This window comes from Mastomys coucha, unplaced genomic scaffold (assembly GCF_008632895.1).
Source record: "Mastomys coucha isolate ucsf_1 unplaced genomic scaffold, UCSF_Mcou_1 pScaffold16, whole genome shotgun sequence".
NCBI lineage: Eukaryota > Metazoa > Chordata > Mammalia > Rodentia > Muridae > Mastomys > Mastomys coucha.
In genome coordinates this window covers 82,567,886-82,586,106 of record NW_022196898.1, presented here as the reverse complement: position 1 = coordinate 82,586,106, position 18,221 = coordinate 82,567,886, and the positions used below count along the sequence as shown (strand labels likewise).

Here is an 18,221-nt window from a genome sequence, read left to right as displayed (position 1 = left end):
TTTTTCAACTGTCTTGAGACAAAAGTTTCTCTTGCTACAATGTGGTTTCTTATTGCTACAATGAGCAGTTCTCTCATTTAAAACCAAATCCCATCACAATTTTACTTGGCAAAGACAGCTTCCTCGGAGGCTAATGGTGTGCTTGCCAAAAGTGCCCTGCCAAATGTGCAGGGTTTTGGGTGAGCGAGTCATTTGCCTGACAAGAGCAAGGTCTTAGTTCTATCTCAGCTCTGTCAACTAAAAACAAAACAGAAGCCTATCTGTGATGTCAGCATGGTGCTCAAGCTATTTTAAGAAAGAATGTGCTAAATGCTGGGTGTGGTGGTGCACACCTTTAGCCTCAGTACTTGGAAGGCAGAGGCAGGTGGATCTCTGAGTTCTAGGGTAGCTCTGTGTACAGGGCAAGTTCCAGGACAGCCAGGGCTATACAGAGAAACCCTGTCTCGACTCTGTACCCCACCAAAAAGAATGTACTTTAGAATGTAACTAATACATTTCTGTTTCCTGTATGGTAAAATGTTGTTTAATCAAACAAATAGAATTCTTCGGCTCATACCTTAAAATTCTATTAGAAAATCTAGTCAGGTTCAAATTCAAAATGTCTGACAACAGACCTATAAGGGGCAGGCAGAAGTGACACAACAGATTCGGCCAGGAGGATGCACAAGCTGTAGAAAGCTCACAGAGGCTCCTCTAAGAATTCCTGTCTGCCTCTTGATCCTCTTGCCTCCTCTGTGACCCTAAGGCAAACTTTGTTGCTTTGAAGCCATGGTTCCTAGTCATGGCTACACTGGATTCCACTCCCAAGGGTGCTCATTTAATTGGTCTAAGGTAATGTCTACATTAAAAAAACAAAAAAGAATTAAAACTCCCTGTGTAGTGCTAATCTATAGTTAAGGCTAAGAACTGCTGCTTTTGAGATTCATACAAGGCAAGCAGTGGAAATATAAATATATGTCCCATAGCAGAGTTAAACTAAAGGTGATTTTCCACTAGGTCTTCATAAGGAATTGGAACAGTAGTTACAGAACGAGAAAGTAACGTTGTGAAACCAGGACTTACAGAAGACTAATTTACAAGGGAATGAGAAAAGCTGAAGACAGGAGAACAGAAAGTGCTCCTACTTTAGAATCCCAGCGTTCCCCTCACCTGGACTGCTGTCTCTCCTGTGAGCCTACTACGAAGACTCCTCAGCCATTGTGTGGCTTCTACACTTAAACATTTCTAGACCCCTCCGAGCACTACCCTTCTGTAAACCTCCCTACCCTGTATCCCCCTGTCCTCTACTCACTCCGTCGACAAGGGCAGAGGCAGGGATAAGCAGCTTCTGCCTTGTGATGGCTCTGGGGAGGGGTCCAGCATCTCCCCCACACGCACTGCCTTAAGTAACATGCCGTGGTTTAAACACTGGAATAGCCTGCCCTGGACAGCCGAGATTACCTGTGGAAAAGGCCACGCCCAAGCACGTGTTGAAGCCAGTGATGGCCAGGATGTCGTCGAAGCTGCCGGCGGCCATGAGTAAGGTTGGGATGCCTTTTTCAACACCGTAGCCTCCTTCCTGCAAAAGGAGCATCGAAGGCACGACGACAGCTGGAGACACAGCACCTACGACAAAACTAAGCAAGCGGGCGTCAGACACTGTGGCCTGGGTACGCTGCTCGTGACCACCACCTTGGACTTCATAACTGTGCCTCCGTGTACTTTTACAGGTTAGGCTAGACGTTGGATGGCTAGAGTCTCTTATACAACCCAGATACACCAAACCAGAAATGCGTAGGCAGAAAGTTCTATAGTACACTGCTTTTTGAAGTATATCCATGAACAATCTGTTTTGCAATGACCTAGGTTGCCTAAAATATAAAATATATGTATCATGAGAAATGTTGAGTTAGTAATGAAGTTAGGCTCCAGTAGGTGCTTTAGAATTTATACACATATATGTATACTTATATGGGCTGGAGAGATGGCTCAGAGGTTAAGAGCACTGACAGAGCACTGACTGTTCTTTCAGTAGGGCCTGAGTTCAATTCTCAGCAACCACATGGTGGCTCACAACCATCTGTAATGGGATCGGATGCCTTCTTCTGGTGTGTCTGAAGACAGCTGCAGTATACTCATATAAATAAATAAAATAAATAAATCTTTAAAAAATATATGTGTATATGCATACATATTCATATATACATACATATACACTATATATATATGTATACATATATACATATATATATACCAGTCATCTTTTAAGGTGTTAAAACTGTCATGAGCATTCTCAGCTACAACAGGGCTTCAGTTGGGTCTTGAGATGTGAACTAAGCCACAGATAGGAAGGCGGAGACTCTGAAGATGTGGGCAGTGAGCTAGTAGGACCAACCGGGTAACACTGGGAAGGGTTTTCCATACTGACGATGCTCTAAACCCACTTCAAGGACTTCACACATATGAACTCGTTTCATTACCACCATAACACTATGAAATAGATACAAGTAAGGAAATCGAGGCATGGAGAGACTGGCTAACTGGAAATCACAGAGGAGGAGCTGGCGCCCCAAGTCCTATTTCTGACAGGTAGGAATTTCTTCTTGTCCACTATATGTCAGTACTAAATTCTTGCTGTATACTTTTAACGTATGCACGTCTCATGGCTCCCACCCACTGGACATGAAAATAGAACACTGGAAGGGACGTGTAGGAGAACCACGGAGTCACAATGTCTGCTGAGGAGCACTGAATTTCCAGCTGCATATGGAGGCTCTGGGTGGGATCCACCATCTAGCTCCCAGGCCTGGGGATCAGGCATAGAGAAAAACAAAACAAAAAACAAAAGCAAATAACAAAACAACAAAAACCCCACAGCTTCTTTTACTGCAATCACTGCAAAAATTAGCTACAGAGACACAAACTCTATTTTACAGCTACCCTGTTCAGATGGTGCTGAAGTGCCTGTGGTGTATCTACGGTGCTTTTAAAAAAATGTTATTTTACATTCTCTTTAATGGAGTCAGGAAGTTCCAAATCTCGTGTGACATTTTCACATGAAAAGAATTACCCCAGGATGAACCCCCATTGCCACGGCAAGCCCATCAGGAAGTGTGAGAGAAGCGCAGAAGCACACGCCTCTACGACGCAGGGGCCCATGGCCAGGCGTATACACACACCCTTCAGCTTCTTCAGGGCCTGAAAAACAAGAGTGGACATGCTGATGTGGTCCTCTGATGACATGTGGATACCATGACGTTAATGCTCGGTCATCATGGGTTCTTCGGCTAATTAGCTTTATTCAGGCATTTCTGCATTCTTTGTATTGGAGAGACAGTGTGCCCAGGAATCCAGCAATAGGTAACTATGGTCCCTCATTTTAGGTGTTACCAGTGAAGAAGGCACAGGATAAAGTCAGTGGCTTCAGCTAATGAGATTGGTGAGTGTTGGGACCAAGTTTAGTCATGCAGGTGACTTCAGAGTCTGTGCTTCTGGTCTACATCCTGTCTGACCATTCATTTGACTTGTGACTCATGGTCCCAGAATGAGGCCCAATGAAGATGTTTGTCTCCAATGAACCATTCACGCATTCAAAGTTACACATAAGGTAAAAAGTACATTCAAAAGCACACTTCAGACTCATTCTGTCTCATTCTGTTTGGTAGGCAGCTCCTTGAGCCAATGCAGGTAGCGCTGCGTGCATGTATTGGGCTTGACAAGCTGTTTCCCCATAGTCAGCACCTCTGTGACTTTACCTGTGTTTCCCCTCCACGGAACATCTGGACTCCCCTCACCCCACCCCCGTGGCCCTGCCTGGACTAATTCCTCCTCTTCCTGAGACTGTCGAGCACATTGTCCACGTTCATTTCCCAAAGCTTAATCATGATGAACACTTGTCATATCGGAAGAACATGTTTGGTATTCGATAATTAGAACCCCCAAACTCCGTACCTTTGAATCCAGACCGAGGCCAGCACGAACCAGAATGACAGAAAGGGCTATGCTTCTCAAAGACGATGACCACTTGTGCTGGATCCGGACATTATCATTGATGACTGGCACGTTCCTCAAGAGAAACCCAGCTAGCAGCATGCCTTGAGTGGATCAAACAGGGCTAGTTAAGCTTTCAAATAGGGAAGCTTATTTTTTTCTTTTAAGGACTTTACATGTGACAGAGACTGCAATGTAGTATTTCCTTGTGCTTACTTAGGCTTTGGATGAAATGAAGTTAAATTCATAATTAAAACACATATAATAAGAGGATCAATGAAATACTTTATGTATAAAATGATTAGAGTAGGGGCTGGTGAGATGGCTCAGTGGGGAAGAGCAACAATTGCTCTTCCAAAGGTCATGAGTTCAAATCCCAGCAACCACATGGTGGCTCACAACCACCCGTGATGAGATCTGACGCCCTCTTCTGGTGCGTCTGAAGACAGCTACAGTGTACTTATAATAAATACATAATAAATAAATCTCTTAAAAAAAGAAAAAAAAATGATTAGAGTAATTAATATTGTCTAAGGGACTGGAGAGATGGCTCAGTGGTTAAGAGCACTGGCTGTTCTTTCAGAGGACCTGGGTTCAATTCCCAGCAGCCACATGGCAGCTCATAACTCTGTAACTCTGGTTCCAGGGGATCTGACATCTTCACACAGACATACACACAGTCAAAACACCAATGCACACAAAATAAAAATAAACCTTTAAAAACAAAATTAACATTATCTGGATAACTGAATATGGAGGGGACATACAGAGTATAACACTTAGAAAGAACAATGATCAAATCCTCAATAAGGTGGTTTAATCCATCTTCAGTTCAGTTGTCCCCAAGTACAAACAGCTCCTAGAGTTATCTGCAATGTCAGATTCCCTGAGCCATCAATAACAATAACTGCTTACATGGATTCTGTATTTACCTTCATGGAAGACAGTAAGATACATGCAACACACTTTGTAAAGGTTTAGAAGACATTTACAGGAAACAGACAGTGCCCTGCCATGTCAGACGGTGACTCTTCCTTTATTTACTGCTCACTGTTGACTGCCTGCCTCCATTATTTTATACAAGATGAGGAAGGTAAAATCAGTTGTAGATGAGCATGACCTCTGTTTATATAATGGACAAATGGTAGGACCTATAATACAGCAACAAGCTTTCAGCCTCCAGAGGAACACAGCTAACAACCCCAACTGATGAAACAGGAAAGACAGGCATACCAAGGCATCCGGGGATGCGGGGTGGGGTGGGGTGGGGTGGGATGGGGTGGGGTAAAGGGTATAGGCAAGTGTAATGTTTTTGGGACAGAAAGTGGTTACTTAGAAGGCATGAGAAGTTTCCCATCCTACCTATGGATAATTCAGTGTAAATAAACCTGGGTTCTTGGAAGGGAATTCTGCTCACATTTAGGCTACAAGAACATATGAAGCGACCTTCATATGTTCTGTCAGAGACCTTGAGGTCTCTATTCTCCATACCTGTTCTGTGATACCTTCTTCATACTGTCTCCACATAAGTACCACACTTTTCACTGATAAACACTTTTACTAAAGTTAAGATACTGTGAAAAAATAGAGACCAGCCGGGCGGTAGGGGTGCATGCCTTTAATCCAACACACAGAAGACCGAGGCAGGTGGATCTCTGTGAGTTTGAGGCCAGCCTGGTCTACAGAGCAAGTTCCAGGACAGCCAGGGCTATACAGAGAAACCCTATCTCAAAAAAAAAAATCAACAACAACAACAAAACAAAACACAACAAAAACTTCCCTTCATCTCCAGGATGGCAAATACTAAAATATTTTATTCCTTTATTCCCCAAAGCTTTCCAGAATAGTCTTTAAAAGTATCATTTGCTTTAAGGAAATCAGGAAGCATTGAACACTTACCAAGAAGAGGAGGCAGAGGAGGCAATGTTGGAAACTTAATGAGTCCCAAGAGTTTGCCCCCGGTGATGGCACAGTAGAAGAGGATTATAATTCCAAACAGGTTTCCTCCAGGAAGACACTCAGAGCCGGTAACTGACCAAACCACAGCCCACAGGAGAACAACCATGGTACCTAAACACCAGCACCAGCAAAAAGAGCAAAAGTCAAGGAATAAACACACGAAAAGAAAACCCCAAACACCAGGAAAACTACGTTTCATAGGCAAGCGTTGATATATTCTGAAGTTACTTTTAAATAAATATTAAATCCATATGCAAACGTTTAAAACCATAAGTCATAAAGGACACAAGGAATGTGAACAAGTTGGTGATTACCAATCAGGCTAAGAACCAGGGAGTCAGGTCAGCCATGGTGGCACATGCCTTTAATCATAGCATTCTGGAGGCAGAGCAGGCGGAACTCGGTGAGTTTGAAGCCAGCCTGGTCTGGAAAGTGAGTTCCAGTACAGCCAGAGCTGTTACAAAGAGAAACCTCGCCTGGAGTTTTGGGGGAAAGCCAGGGAATAAACAGCACCTTGAGTACACCTCAGCTTCATTTCTCTGCACAATGCCAGGAGGAACCACCATCTTGCAACCCAGGAACAGTTAATATTACAGAGAACAATCACTGTCTATGCCCTCTTAGTAGAAACCTGAGAATATTTGAACTCCAGTTATGCTTCGATTTTTAGTTCTTCCTTGAATTAAACATTAACCATCACTTCTTTTAGAGTTGATGTTTGCTTAGAATTATCACACTTAAAAAAATAAAATACATGATCCATTGCTGTGCTATCACAAAATGAGAGTTAATTAGCACAGTGACCAAACCCAATGCCTCCTTTTCTAACAACTCAAAAACACTTTCCCCAGAGATGTAAGCCACTATTACAATGAAATGTCTAAGGCATTTTCAGTATTTTCCAATAGAGTATACAAGCTAAGATTTCCATAAGATCTTACAGGCAGAATGAAAGGCGCAGGTTTCCAGCTATTAAGTATGACTTTATTAAGGTATTAACTGAACTTCTTAATACTTCTACAATCAGACAGAGTTAAGAGTTTTCCTTTTTCCAGGCTAAGATCACTTTGTAAAAGTCCTCTCCTTCCATTGCCCATACCTGACATAAAATTGTCAATGTTATTTATGTGTATATTGTAAGGTATCCCTAGAGCAGGTCTAAATCAGCTAGTTATTGATTTCTCATTTATGACTTTGGAAAAACATAACTTTCATGTAATAATTGCTTCTTAAGAGGAGTTCATATATGTTAAAAGATGCAGGAGTGACTGGGTGGTGGTGATGTACGCCTTTAATGCCAGCATTTGAGAGGCAGAGACAGGCGGATTTCTGAGTTCGAGGCCAGCCTAGTCTACAAAGTGAGTTCCAGGACAGCCAGGGCTACACAGAGAAATCCTGTCTCGAAATAAACAAACAAACAAACAAACAAAAGATGCAGGAGTGAACACAGAACAAAGCTATCAATCTCAGAAGTAGAGCCAGAGGAAAATAGTGAGCCCATGTTAATCTACCAGGAGCCCTCACTTTCCAGGAACATTCTGGAGAACTCTGTATTTTAAAATGAGTTCTCAGGCTGTTGAGATAGCTCAGTGGGTAGGTGCTGAAATCAACATGAAAATCTACCTGTAGCTCCAATGCTCAGGACATAGATGCGATCCCAGAGCAAGCTGGCTAGGTAGACCAGGCGAATCAATGATCGAGTGCAATTGAGAGTGTGCGTTAGTGATATGGACATGCACAGACCACAGACCAATACTCCATGGGGCGGAGGCCACATGGAGTGGCAAAACCTTCCCCATGTGAGATTGAGAGGGATGGTGAAGCCTTCTTCCCATCCAGGTGCAAATGCTGACAGTCCAGCCTTCTCCCATGGATGGTCACTACCTAAAGGCTGCCCCTCTATAGACTGTTCCCATTGAGTTTAGCTAAGCCTGTCTCCTCGTGCAGCTGTATATAATATCCCTGACACCCTGTGCATCTGCGTGTAACAATCCCTCTCCCATGTGCAGCTGTATATAATGAACACACCGAGGCTCCCACGTGCTGCAGCTTCTCCATCAGAGAGCCCAGTCCAACTGATCCCAGCTTTTTATTCTCTTGCCAATCCATGACCCAAGGCATGTAAGGAATGTGGCACCCAGCCTCAATATGTAGAACATGATGGAATAAGACTTAAGATCAACTTCTGGCTCCACATACATGCACCACACATGCACACTAGTGCATGAACACACACATGCACCCACATGCATGGGAACACACACATACATGCACACACAAAGCATACGGTACCACAAAATGCATTTTAAAAAAAGATAAAAATGAAAATGAGACCTCGAATCACATTATTCATTTTGACAGATTCCTCAGTCAATAAGTATCTGTTTTTATTATAAATGTTTTAACTAGTACACTATGTGTCATATTTTCAGTGGTAAAAGTTAAAAAAATAATACAAAGGAAAGAAATGGTATCAAATGATATGTGGCCTCTCAGCTAGTTCATATACTGGAACATAGTTTTCTGTGTTCCTAGTAGTTTAAAATTTTTTTCCCACACTGATTCAGAATCTTACTTTCCCAACAAAAACACACACCACAGAAAGCAGAACATATTATATTTGTTTTCATTGACCTGGATGACAATGAGGAAAATTCTATGAGAGCTCCCTTCTGAAGTACAGCTCTAAAAAGACTCCACTCGGGCTGAGTGCATGGCACAGGCCTGCGATGCCAGCATTGGAGAGACTGAGGCAGGAGGATCATGAGCCTGAGCTACAGAGACAGCCCTTGTTGAAACAAAGCAAAAGCAAAGCAAAGCAAAACAAAACAAAACAAAACCAAAAAACCAAAAAACCAGACACACACAAATCAAGGTCACGAGGATTGGGAATTGAGAATGGAGCCTTGGTTTTCAGGAAAAGAGATATAGAAAGCTGTAAGTATAACTGAAATCATGTTTTCATTCTCAACAGTTTCCAAAATTGTCTAAAAAAATCTGCCTTACAGACAATTTTCAACCCCATCTTTCTTGTGTGATTGCACGGCTAACCTACACTATGCATGCAGTGTGCACGCCGACACACGAATGTACACACACTCTCTCTTCCTTTGTGAACAAAAAGTTGTATCACTGATTTTGAACATCTGTAAAGACACCAAACTTCTCACATATATTAGGTTACTGCCATAAACTAAAAGACAAATACATCTAAACTAAGACAATGTCCAAAAAAAAAGTCAGGCTAAATCCTTCTCCCTCCCCCAAATCCTCAAAGTCTACAAGGAAATGGGTGATTTGCAAAGCATGACTCTTTGCTCTCATGAGGTCAACATTTACATAGTGCTTGCTCCTCTGGTAATGAGACATCGGCCAACAGTGTGCTCACTGGAGACTCACTTACAGTGATTATGTGAAATTATCCAGACACAGAAGTTCTCACATCTCTGCTCTTTTGACTCAAGAAAGTACTGGCTCAAATGTGGCCACAGACACCTCTGAAGCCACAGTTTCAGAGGGGGAGATTTTTACCCCCACCCCAGTGATTGTGCAGAGCAGAGCCTCAACCGGGTCAGCTGTTCTGCCTAGCAGTTTTAACTTAAGAAAAGTAAATTCCTTGTCTTTTTAACCATATGGCTTCGGAAACTCTCACTGTGACATCATCTCTGGTAGTTTTCTAAGTTCATCCCTGCCATACACATACCGTTAGTTATCACTCTTGCCAGCCAGCCATGTGGAGGGCAGGCCAGGAATTGCCTCAGACTCTGCAGGCCATTGGGTTCTGTTGGTGAGTCCTGCGGCTTTTTTTCACCGCTGGTCAGCAGGTTACTGCCTTCTGTTGGCTCATTTCCATCTGCACTTCTGAGGCTCATGATCCTCTCCTCCTGTATTTAAAAGCAAAATTGAAAAAAATTTTAAAAGATTTATTTTATTTATATGAGTACACTGTAGCTGTCTTCAGACACACCAGAAGAGGGCATGGGATTCCATCACAGATGGCTGTGAGCCACCATGTGGTTGCTGGAAATTGGACTCAGGACTTCTGGAAGAGCAGTCAGTGCCCTTAACCACTGAGCCATCTCTCCAGCCGCAAAATTTTAAATTTTTAAAACATTATTTTCACATATCTTTTAGCTATTGGCTTATCAAATATCAAACCAAATCTCAAATCTCAAATCAAATTGCCTTTATTAGAGTCGAGGATCATAACTTATAAACACACTTTATTACTAAAAAGTCACCTAGTCCTTAGAAGAAGAACCACTGAAAAATATTTAACAAGTCCCTGTTTTTAAATTTTTAAATGCTTGTGTCATGTAAACATAAAGTTAAATAGTACAATGTAACTATGTAACCAGGCCCCCAAATTGGCACAATTAATACATTAATTCAAGATGATAGCAAGTAAATGTATCAAAGTGATTTAAAAACAGGGAGGAGGAGGGAGGGGGAGGGAAAGAGAGCAAGGGAGGCAAGCACACAAAAATCATGTAAAAAGAGGTTCTCAACCCGTGGGTCACAACCCTTTGGGGTTGTCGAACAACCTTTTCACAGGGGTTGTGTAACACCATCAGAAAACGGAGATGTTTACATTGCAATCCAGAACAGTAGCAAAATTACAGTACGACATAGCAGCAAACATAATTTTCTGGTTGGGAGGTCACCACGGCATGAGGCACTGTATTAGAGGGGCTCAGCATGAGGAAGGCGGAGAGCCACCGCGGAGAGCCACCGCTCTAGGGCTTAGGCCAGGAACACAAAGCATAACGTCGACAAGCTTCCCAGCTAAGGTCATTGGTGGCTGGCCCTACCTGAGGTTGGCAAAAGAGCCTCCACAATTACACTAACTACCCTGATCTCTATGAGCATGGGAGTTCACCAGGAGGAGGATTTTTCTTTCCTTTTATTTTGAGACAGTGTCTCACTGGGTTACTCGGGCTGGCTGCACACTCACAGTATTTCTGCATCCCTCTTCTGAGTGCTGGTATTTCAGGAGTGTGTCACCTGGCCCTTCCAGGAGAACTGTTGGTTGACTGGTAAAGAGTGAGGAGAAACGATTCTCCCTGTTTAGAAACTGTAGTCATGCGCTTAAAGAAACAGCCGGGACTTCCTGCCTTTGACAGGAGATTTTACCTGTAGCTCATGATGCAGAGAAGCCTCGTGAGTGATCTCCATGGGTGGCTCTGAATACTGACATTCAACTGTCTTATCTTCATCCTCCATATCTTATAATTTCAAAGATGATGGTTCAGGGATGAGGAGCCAGATCTGGTCTGAAGGAAATACAGCATAGAGAGTATTGAAGACCGTTGGAAGTAGTAGATGAGTAAATGTTTCTTTCCTCAGGAACCTGAGGGTGGACCCACAGTGAGTCCGAGGGCTCTTACCTTTCCATTGTTGACCTGTTTTAGAGTCCAACGTATTATCTTCATTCTTATCTAGGTTTTGGCTGCTCTTGAAATAAACCCTTGTTGGCCTATCACATCCTAATTCTTTTCCCATCATTCCTTGAGGGTAATGCTTTGAAACACACACAGAGCTATATCACCCCTAGATTGTCTGAGCTAATGGGCCAACTCCACACAAGCAAGATTGACCTCTCAGGTGACTTTCCAGTGTTGACTCTAGAACTGAGTCACCTGAGGAAACCTCTTCTGATCCCATTATTTTCTGAGAGACAAGAGTCACTTATTCCTGCCTTGTCTTCATTTCCGCATTGCTGCAGTAAGATTTCCCCATGTGGTACTTTGAGAGCATTTAGAAAAGAATCTGTGCAATTTTAAAACTTTGGAGAGAAGAAAATTATATGGTTCACCTTGGGGATAATAACTTTCTTGGATATTCTGCAATTTTTTTTTTGATAATTTAATTCCATTTGCCACAATTTGAGATCATTTTCTGTTTTTGTAGTTTTCAGAGCCAGTGAAGAAGCACTTGGGGATCTTTTACAGCAGTTTTCACATACTTCTAAGACAGAAATATGGCCTCACATTGAAACAGAGTCCTTAAATCCAACAAATGGAACAAATGACAGGGGCCTGCAAGATCCTTGTCCTTCTCCACAGTCAGGTGAGCAAACTTTGAGAAAGTCTTTACAAATGTACTTCCCATAACATCAGGTACTGGCTAAACAAGCCGCTGTCTATTCTTCAGCTTAGTTTAAAAACCAATCTAAAGGCTTAAAATCGCTTCCTGCACTATTCAAATGGACGGGAGGGAGCTATAAAGTTGCAAATGTCAAGTAAAACATGCTTCCTTCTATGAATTCAACACTGCTGAAAGATCTCTACAAGGGCACAGAGACTAGTCACTCTCCTTAGTTTTAAGATTTTGTTTTAAATTATGCGTGTGTGTGTACCTGTTTGTACACATGGGTGCAGTTACCTATGGAGGTCAGAAGAGGACATTAGATCCCACAGACTTGGAGTTACAGATGGTTGTGAGGTCAGAAGAGGACATTAGATCCCACAGAGTTGGAGTTACAGATGGTTGTGAGGTCAGAAGAGGACATTAGATCTCACAGAGCTGGAGTTACAGATGGTTGTGAGCCACCTGTTATGGGTGCTGAGAACCTGTCTTAGTCACACCTCTACTGATGTGATGAAACACCATGACCAAGACAACTTATAGAGGAAGCCATTTAATTGGAGGCTTGCCTATAGTTTCAGAGGGGGACTCCATGATGTAGGGGTAGGGGTAGCAACAGGTAGGCAGGCATGGTGCCGGAGCAGTATATGACAGCTCCCAGCAGATCCGTAAGTTTCAGACAGAGAGAGAGGCTTTTCCTGGCATGAGCTTTTGAAACCTCAAAGCCCACTCCAGGGACACACCTCCTTCAACAAGGCCACACCTCCTAATCCTTCCCAAACAGTTCAACTAACTGATGACCAAACATTCAAATATATGACCCTTTGAAGGCCATTCTTGTTCAAACTATAGCAGGACTCAACTCAGGTCCTCAGGAAGAACAGTACAGACTTATGATGCTCTGCCCAGGGAATGTCACTATTAGAATGTGTGGCCCTGTTGGAGTATATGTGGCCTTGATGGAGCAGGTGTGTCATTGTGGGTATGGGCTTTAAGACCCTCACTCTAGCTGCCTGGAAGCCAGTATTCTGCCAGCAGCCTTCAGATGAAGATGTAGAACTCTCAGCTCCTCCTGCACCAGGCCTGCCTGGATGCTGCATGCTCTCACCTTGATGATAATGGACTGAACCTCTGAACCTGTAAGCCAGCCCCAATTAAATGTTGTCCTTATAAGAGTTTTCATGGTCATGGTGTCTGTTCACAGCAGTAAAATTGTAACTAAGACAAGACTCTCTGAAGGAAAGACAAGCCAGCCTAAATATAGTTAGTTACCTCCTGAGAGGCTCTGACAGTCCCTGACTAACACAGATGTAGAGGCTCACAGCCATCTATTGAACTGAGTACAGGGTCCCCAGTGAAGGAGTTAGAGAAAGGATCAATGGAGCTGAGGGATTTGCAGCCCCTTAGGACAAACAACAATATGAACTAACTAGTACCCTCAGAGCTCCCAGAGTCTCAACCACCAACCAAGGAGCACACACAGTGGGACTGATTGTTCTGGCAGCGTGTGTATAGTGGAGGATTGCAAATTCGATCATCAATGGGAGGAGAGGACCTCAGCCCTGTGAAGGTTCTGTGCCCCAGTGTGGGGGAATGCCAGGGCCTATAAGCAGGAGAGGGTGGGGTGGCAGGCATGGGGAGTGGGGAGGCAGCTGGGGTTTGTTTTTGTTGTTCTCGTTTGTTTCTTTGTTTTTTAGAGGGGAAACTGGGAAGGGAGAAATTTACATGTAAATAAAGAAAATATCTAATAAAAAAAAAAAAAAGACAAGACTCTCAATGCTGAATCCTCTCTTCAGCCCCAAGACTGGTTACTTTCTTATTTGTTGCATTAGCAGTCGACAGGACATAAGTGTTTTTGTGTAACCTAGAAACTATGTTAAAAACCTGACATGTTGTTTTGAACTAAGAATTTGTTTTGACAAAATAAATATAAACTTGTTTTGACTTAAAGAATGCTATTGTTGTAACAGGAGAAAAATACTTGCACTGTGAACAACCTAACATTTTTTTGACTGAACAAAACAGAAAAATATTTAGGTGAAAATGTACAAAATACCCCAAAGCTAAACATATGGTGAGCCTGACGAACCAAAGCTAAACACATGGTGAGCCTGACGAACCATGCACTGAAACACACAAAGAGTTTAAGAACTGGCCGGACAGTGGTGGCACACGCCTTTAATCCCAGCACTTGGGAGGCAGAGGCAGGCAGATTTCTGAGTTTGAGGCCAGCCTGGTCTACAGAGTGAGTTCTAGAACAGCCAGGGCTATACAGAGAAACCCTGTCTCAAAAACAAAACAAAACAAAACAAAACAAAACACACAAAAAGCAAGAGTTTAAGAACTCAAACTAGACAGTGGCCCCTGGGGCTTGCACTGCTGTGGTCCGGATACACTGTATCTCAAGCCCCTGCTCTGGTTCCCATGGCAAAGGGGCTCTGAGACCCGCCTTGGTGTGGTTCTGGCTTCCCTGGCTTCTTGCACAGGTCCGTCTGCCAGTGTGAAGTGCTGGCTGATGAGAGCCTCTTAAGGACCTTCCAAACGTGCCGTCCTCCAGCTGCCACAGCTGAAGGACTTCAGTGTTCATATGGATGGAGTCTGCAAGCTCTGGAAGCGTTCTAACCAGTGGAGCTTAAAGCAATTTTCTGCTCAAACAGCTGTTCCTCTCTTGTAGACGATGTTTTTTGTGCACTGTGTAAAGTTTATCTTGTGTTGCTCAAATGCATATTTCTCTGCCCTCATATCTTGTTTCAATCTGGACCTGGCATTGTAGTGCTTACATCAAAAATCTCCTGTCTCAAGTTTGTGTAAACAGTTCTTACCACTTATCCTCTGCCTTGTCAATAAAAGCTGATCATCCAATGGCTGGGCAGAAGAAAAAATAGGAGTAGAAACTTCTGCCAGTCTGGAGAGAGGTTGGAGTTGGAACCATGAGGAAGGGGTCTGCAGGCAGATCTGCCATGGGGTAGAAGGAAAAGTTCTTAAGAGCTGGACAATGGAAGCCCTAATTGTGAGTATTGGGAGTGGGCGGGGGAGGTTGTTATATTAGCATAGAGAATTAAGGAAGATCAGTGAACTGCCCAGGTATCGGGGTGCAGCTTGAAATAAATCATTGTTTCTTTGTGTGGTTATTGGGGATTTGCAAAGATAAAGAAAAGTAGCCACCAGATTAATTTACAGTTTATATTTATATTAAAAGTTAATTTTCTACCTTCTTGGTGAGATGTTTGTCTACATAAGATTGCCATAACCTTTATATTAGCGTGACATTATAAGGAATGTTTGGGTGAATCAACTAAGCATTTTTGAAAGGCAATCACTGTACATTCTGATAGCTGAGTGTGTCACAGTCCACCAGCCATGCTCTCTGCAGTTGCTTTCCTTCTTGTGCCAAAACATCAGACATAAACAGAACGGAGGAGGAAGGATTTATCTGAGCTCATGGTTTTAGAGGCATCATGCTGCTTCAAAGGCAGAGTCCAGGCAACTGGGAAGGAGAAGGAGGGCCAGGGTAAACTGGAGAGCAAAGTGAAAGGATGAGCATGTGTGCAGGAGAATACAATATACACACAGATACAATACACACACATGCACACACACACACACACACACAGAGAGAGAGAGAGAGAGAGAGAGAGAAAGAGAGAGAAAGAGAGGGAATATATGCATATACAGAGAGAGAGGGAGAAAGAGAGAAAAAGAGAGGGAGAAGGAGAGAGAGAGGGAGAAAAAGAGAGACAGAGAGAGAGAGACAGAGAGAGGGAGAGGGGAAAGAGAGAATATACAAATATACAGAGAGAGAAAGGGGGAGAGAGAGAGAAGGAGAAAGAGGTTGGGGGGAGTATACGAATATACAGGAATTAGCCAAAGTAAGATATAGCTAGTAAGGATACATCCTAATCACCGACATCCTGAAAACACCTCATCTCACCTTATTAAGTACCTATTAATAATGCCATAATTTTATGACCCTATCAAGCAATCAATCAGCTTATTAGGTTAGACCCTATTTTCTACTATCCTAGGTAATTCTCAAACCAATAGTTGACAATCATTTCTTGCCTGTGATATGAATAGGCCAATGTTTAATGGGGAAATCTTACTGAGAATTTACATATTTTGCTTGATAATATTTGTAATGCATCTATTTCTCCAAAGTTCATCTTTTGGAACTTAAACCAAAAGGGATATCAGTAAATGGTGTAGATTCCTAGGATAGGATTAAGCTACTCTTCAAAGTGATTCATTCTCTTAAATGGAATGGCTCTCTTTAAAAAGGTTGAGGGGGCAGGCACGGTGGTGGTACACTCCTTGTTTGTTTGTTTGTTTGTTTATTTGTGACATGTTTCTCTGTGTAACCCTAGCCATCCTAAAACTTGTTCTGTAGACCAGGCTGGTCTCCAACTCATTATGCCTACCTCTGCCTCCTGAGTGCTCGGACTAAAGACATGCACCATCACACCAAGCTAGAACATACCTTTAATCCCAACAGAAGAGGTCAGAAGATCTCTGACTTTAAGACCAGCGTGGCCTTCATAGAGAGTTCCAAGACAGCCAGGATTATATAGACCTGTCTCAAGTAAGTGTGTATGTGTGTGTGCGTGTGCATGTGTGTGTGTTGAATGAGAGGCCAAAGGAACATCTCTTTCCATTCCCTTCTGCAATGTCAGGTGGCATTGCTCCTCCATTTTTACAGCCTGTACTCTGCATGAGGATGCAGCAAGAAGGTGCTGGCTTGTAAACTGAGAGCAAGCTCTCACCAGACACCAAATCTCTTAGAACCAGAACCAGAACGTCCTGCCTCTAGAACTGTGAAGAATAATTAACTACTATTATACTAATAAGTGAACCAGCCTGTAGCATTTTGTTACAGCAGCATGAATGGGCCGACTGTTGACATGCTCTGTGTGTTGTATGCATTCGTGAGCACGGCTGCTCATTAATGAGTAATTAATGTAGTGAGTGTTCTACATTTGGTGGTCACCCATTCAAGTGCTGAAACAGGAGCTTCTCAGACTCAGACATCTGGTTTGTTGGTTTTCCCCTCGTTTGTTTTGATTTCTTTTTTTGTTTATTAGATATTTTCTTTATTTACATGTCATATGATTTCTCCTTTCCCAGTTTCCCCTCCAGAAAACAAATAAACAAACAAAACGACAAGAACAAACCCCTGTTGCCTCCCCCTTCCCATGCTTGCCACCCTACCCTCTCCCACTTATTGGCCCTGGCATTCCCCTACACTGGGGCACAGAACCTTCACAGGGCCAAGGGCCTCTCCTCCCATTGATGATCGACTTTGCAATCCTCTACTATGCACATGCTGCCAGAACAATCAGTCCCACCATGTATATAGTCCTTGGTTGGTGGTTGAGACCCTGGGAGCTCTGAGGGTACTAGTTAGTTCATATTGTTGTTCGTCCTAAGGGGCTGCAAACCCTTCAGCTCCTTTGGTTCTTTCTCTAACTCCTTCATTGGGGACCCTGTACTCAGTTCAGTGGATGGCTGTGAGCCTCTACATCTGTATTAGTCAGGTACTGTCAGAGCCTCTCAGGAGATAGCTATATTAGGCTGGCTTGTCTTTCCTTCAGTCTCTGCTCCATAGTTAGTCTCTGCAACTCCTTCCGTGGGTATTTTGTTCCCCCTTTTAAGAAGGAACCCCTCGTTTGTTTTGAGGAAGCTCAAGTTAGCTGGCACTGTATTCAGCATCCTCTTGCTTGATTCCCCGTCAGCGGGCCAACATACCAGGCTCCCATATGAAGCTTCTATGTGGAACAAATATTCCAGCTCTGGAACTTATCAACTCAATAAGCTCTGTTTATCAACTCAATTTTCTGTTCACATCTCCAAAGGTCTCCTACTCAGCAGTGAGGAATTCAGGCCAGGACACAGAGGAGGTTAAAACTCTCCTAGAGAATTGCTAAGATGGCTACGGATGTTTCCCTTTGTGGGAATGAGCTTCTCTGAGAGTTCTGGGTGTGTCAACCACTGGAGGCCAAGCTAACAAAGGGAAGCTTCTGTTGTGCTGTTTGGTTTATTACGCTGGTGATTTTGTTAACTTAGTAATGTAAAACACCAACGAGCTATAAAACATAAGAAAATGATACCAAAAGAAGGGACCTGATTCTTGCTTCTCTCTATCTTCCTTCCAAAGGCAACATTTTTAATTACAAATTTAACATATGTGCCAATATATGGCCTAGCTATGG

General features: G+C 43.0%; 1 protein-coding gene across 1 annotated transcript in view; it reads right to left on the bottom strand.

Moving 5' to 3' along the window:
• Positions 1 to 18,221, bottom strand: part of Slc9b2 (solute carrier family 9 member B2) — a 36,522-nt gene that overhangs the window by 14,518 nt on the left and 3,783 nt on the right. Inside the window, exons 2-7 of the mRNA XM_031375593.1 lie at positions 11,062 to 11,201; positions 9,632 to 9,812; positions 5,869 to 6,039; positions 3,931 to 4,073; positions 3,050 to 3,177; positions 1,441 to 1,616 (exon numbers count right to left, since the gene is read on the bottom strand). Coding sequence (XP_031231453.1) covers positions 1,441 to 1,616; positions 3,050 to 3,177; positions 3,931 to 4,073; positions 5,869 to 6,039; positions 9,632 to 9,812; positions 11,062 to 11,151 — 889 coding nt within the window. The 5' untranslated portion in view covers positions 11,152 to 11,201. The remainder of the gene's footprint in view (positions 1 to 1,440; positions 1,617 to 3,049; positions 3,178 to 3,930; positions 4,074 to 5,868; positions 6,040 to 9,631; positions 9,813 to 11,061; positions 11,202 to 18,221) is intronic.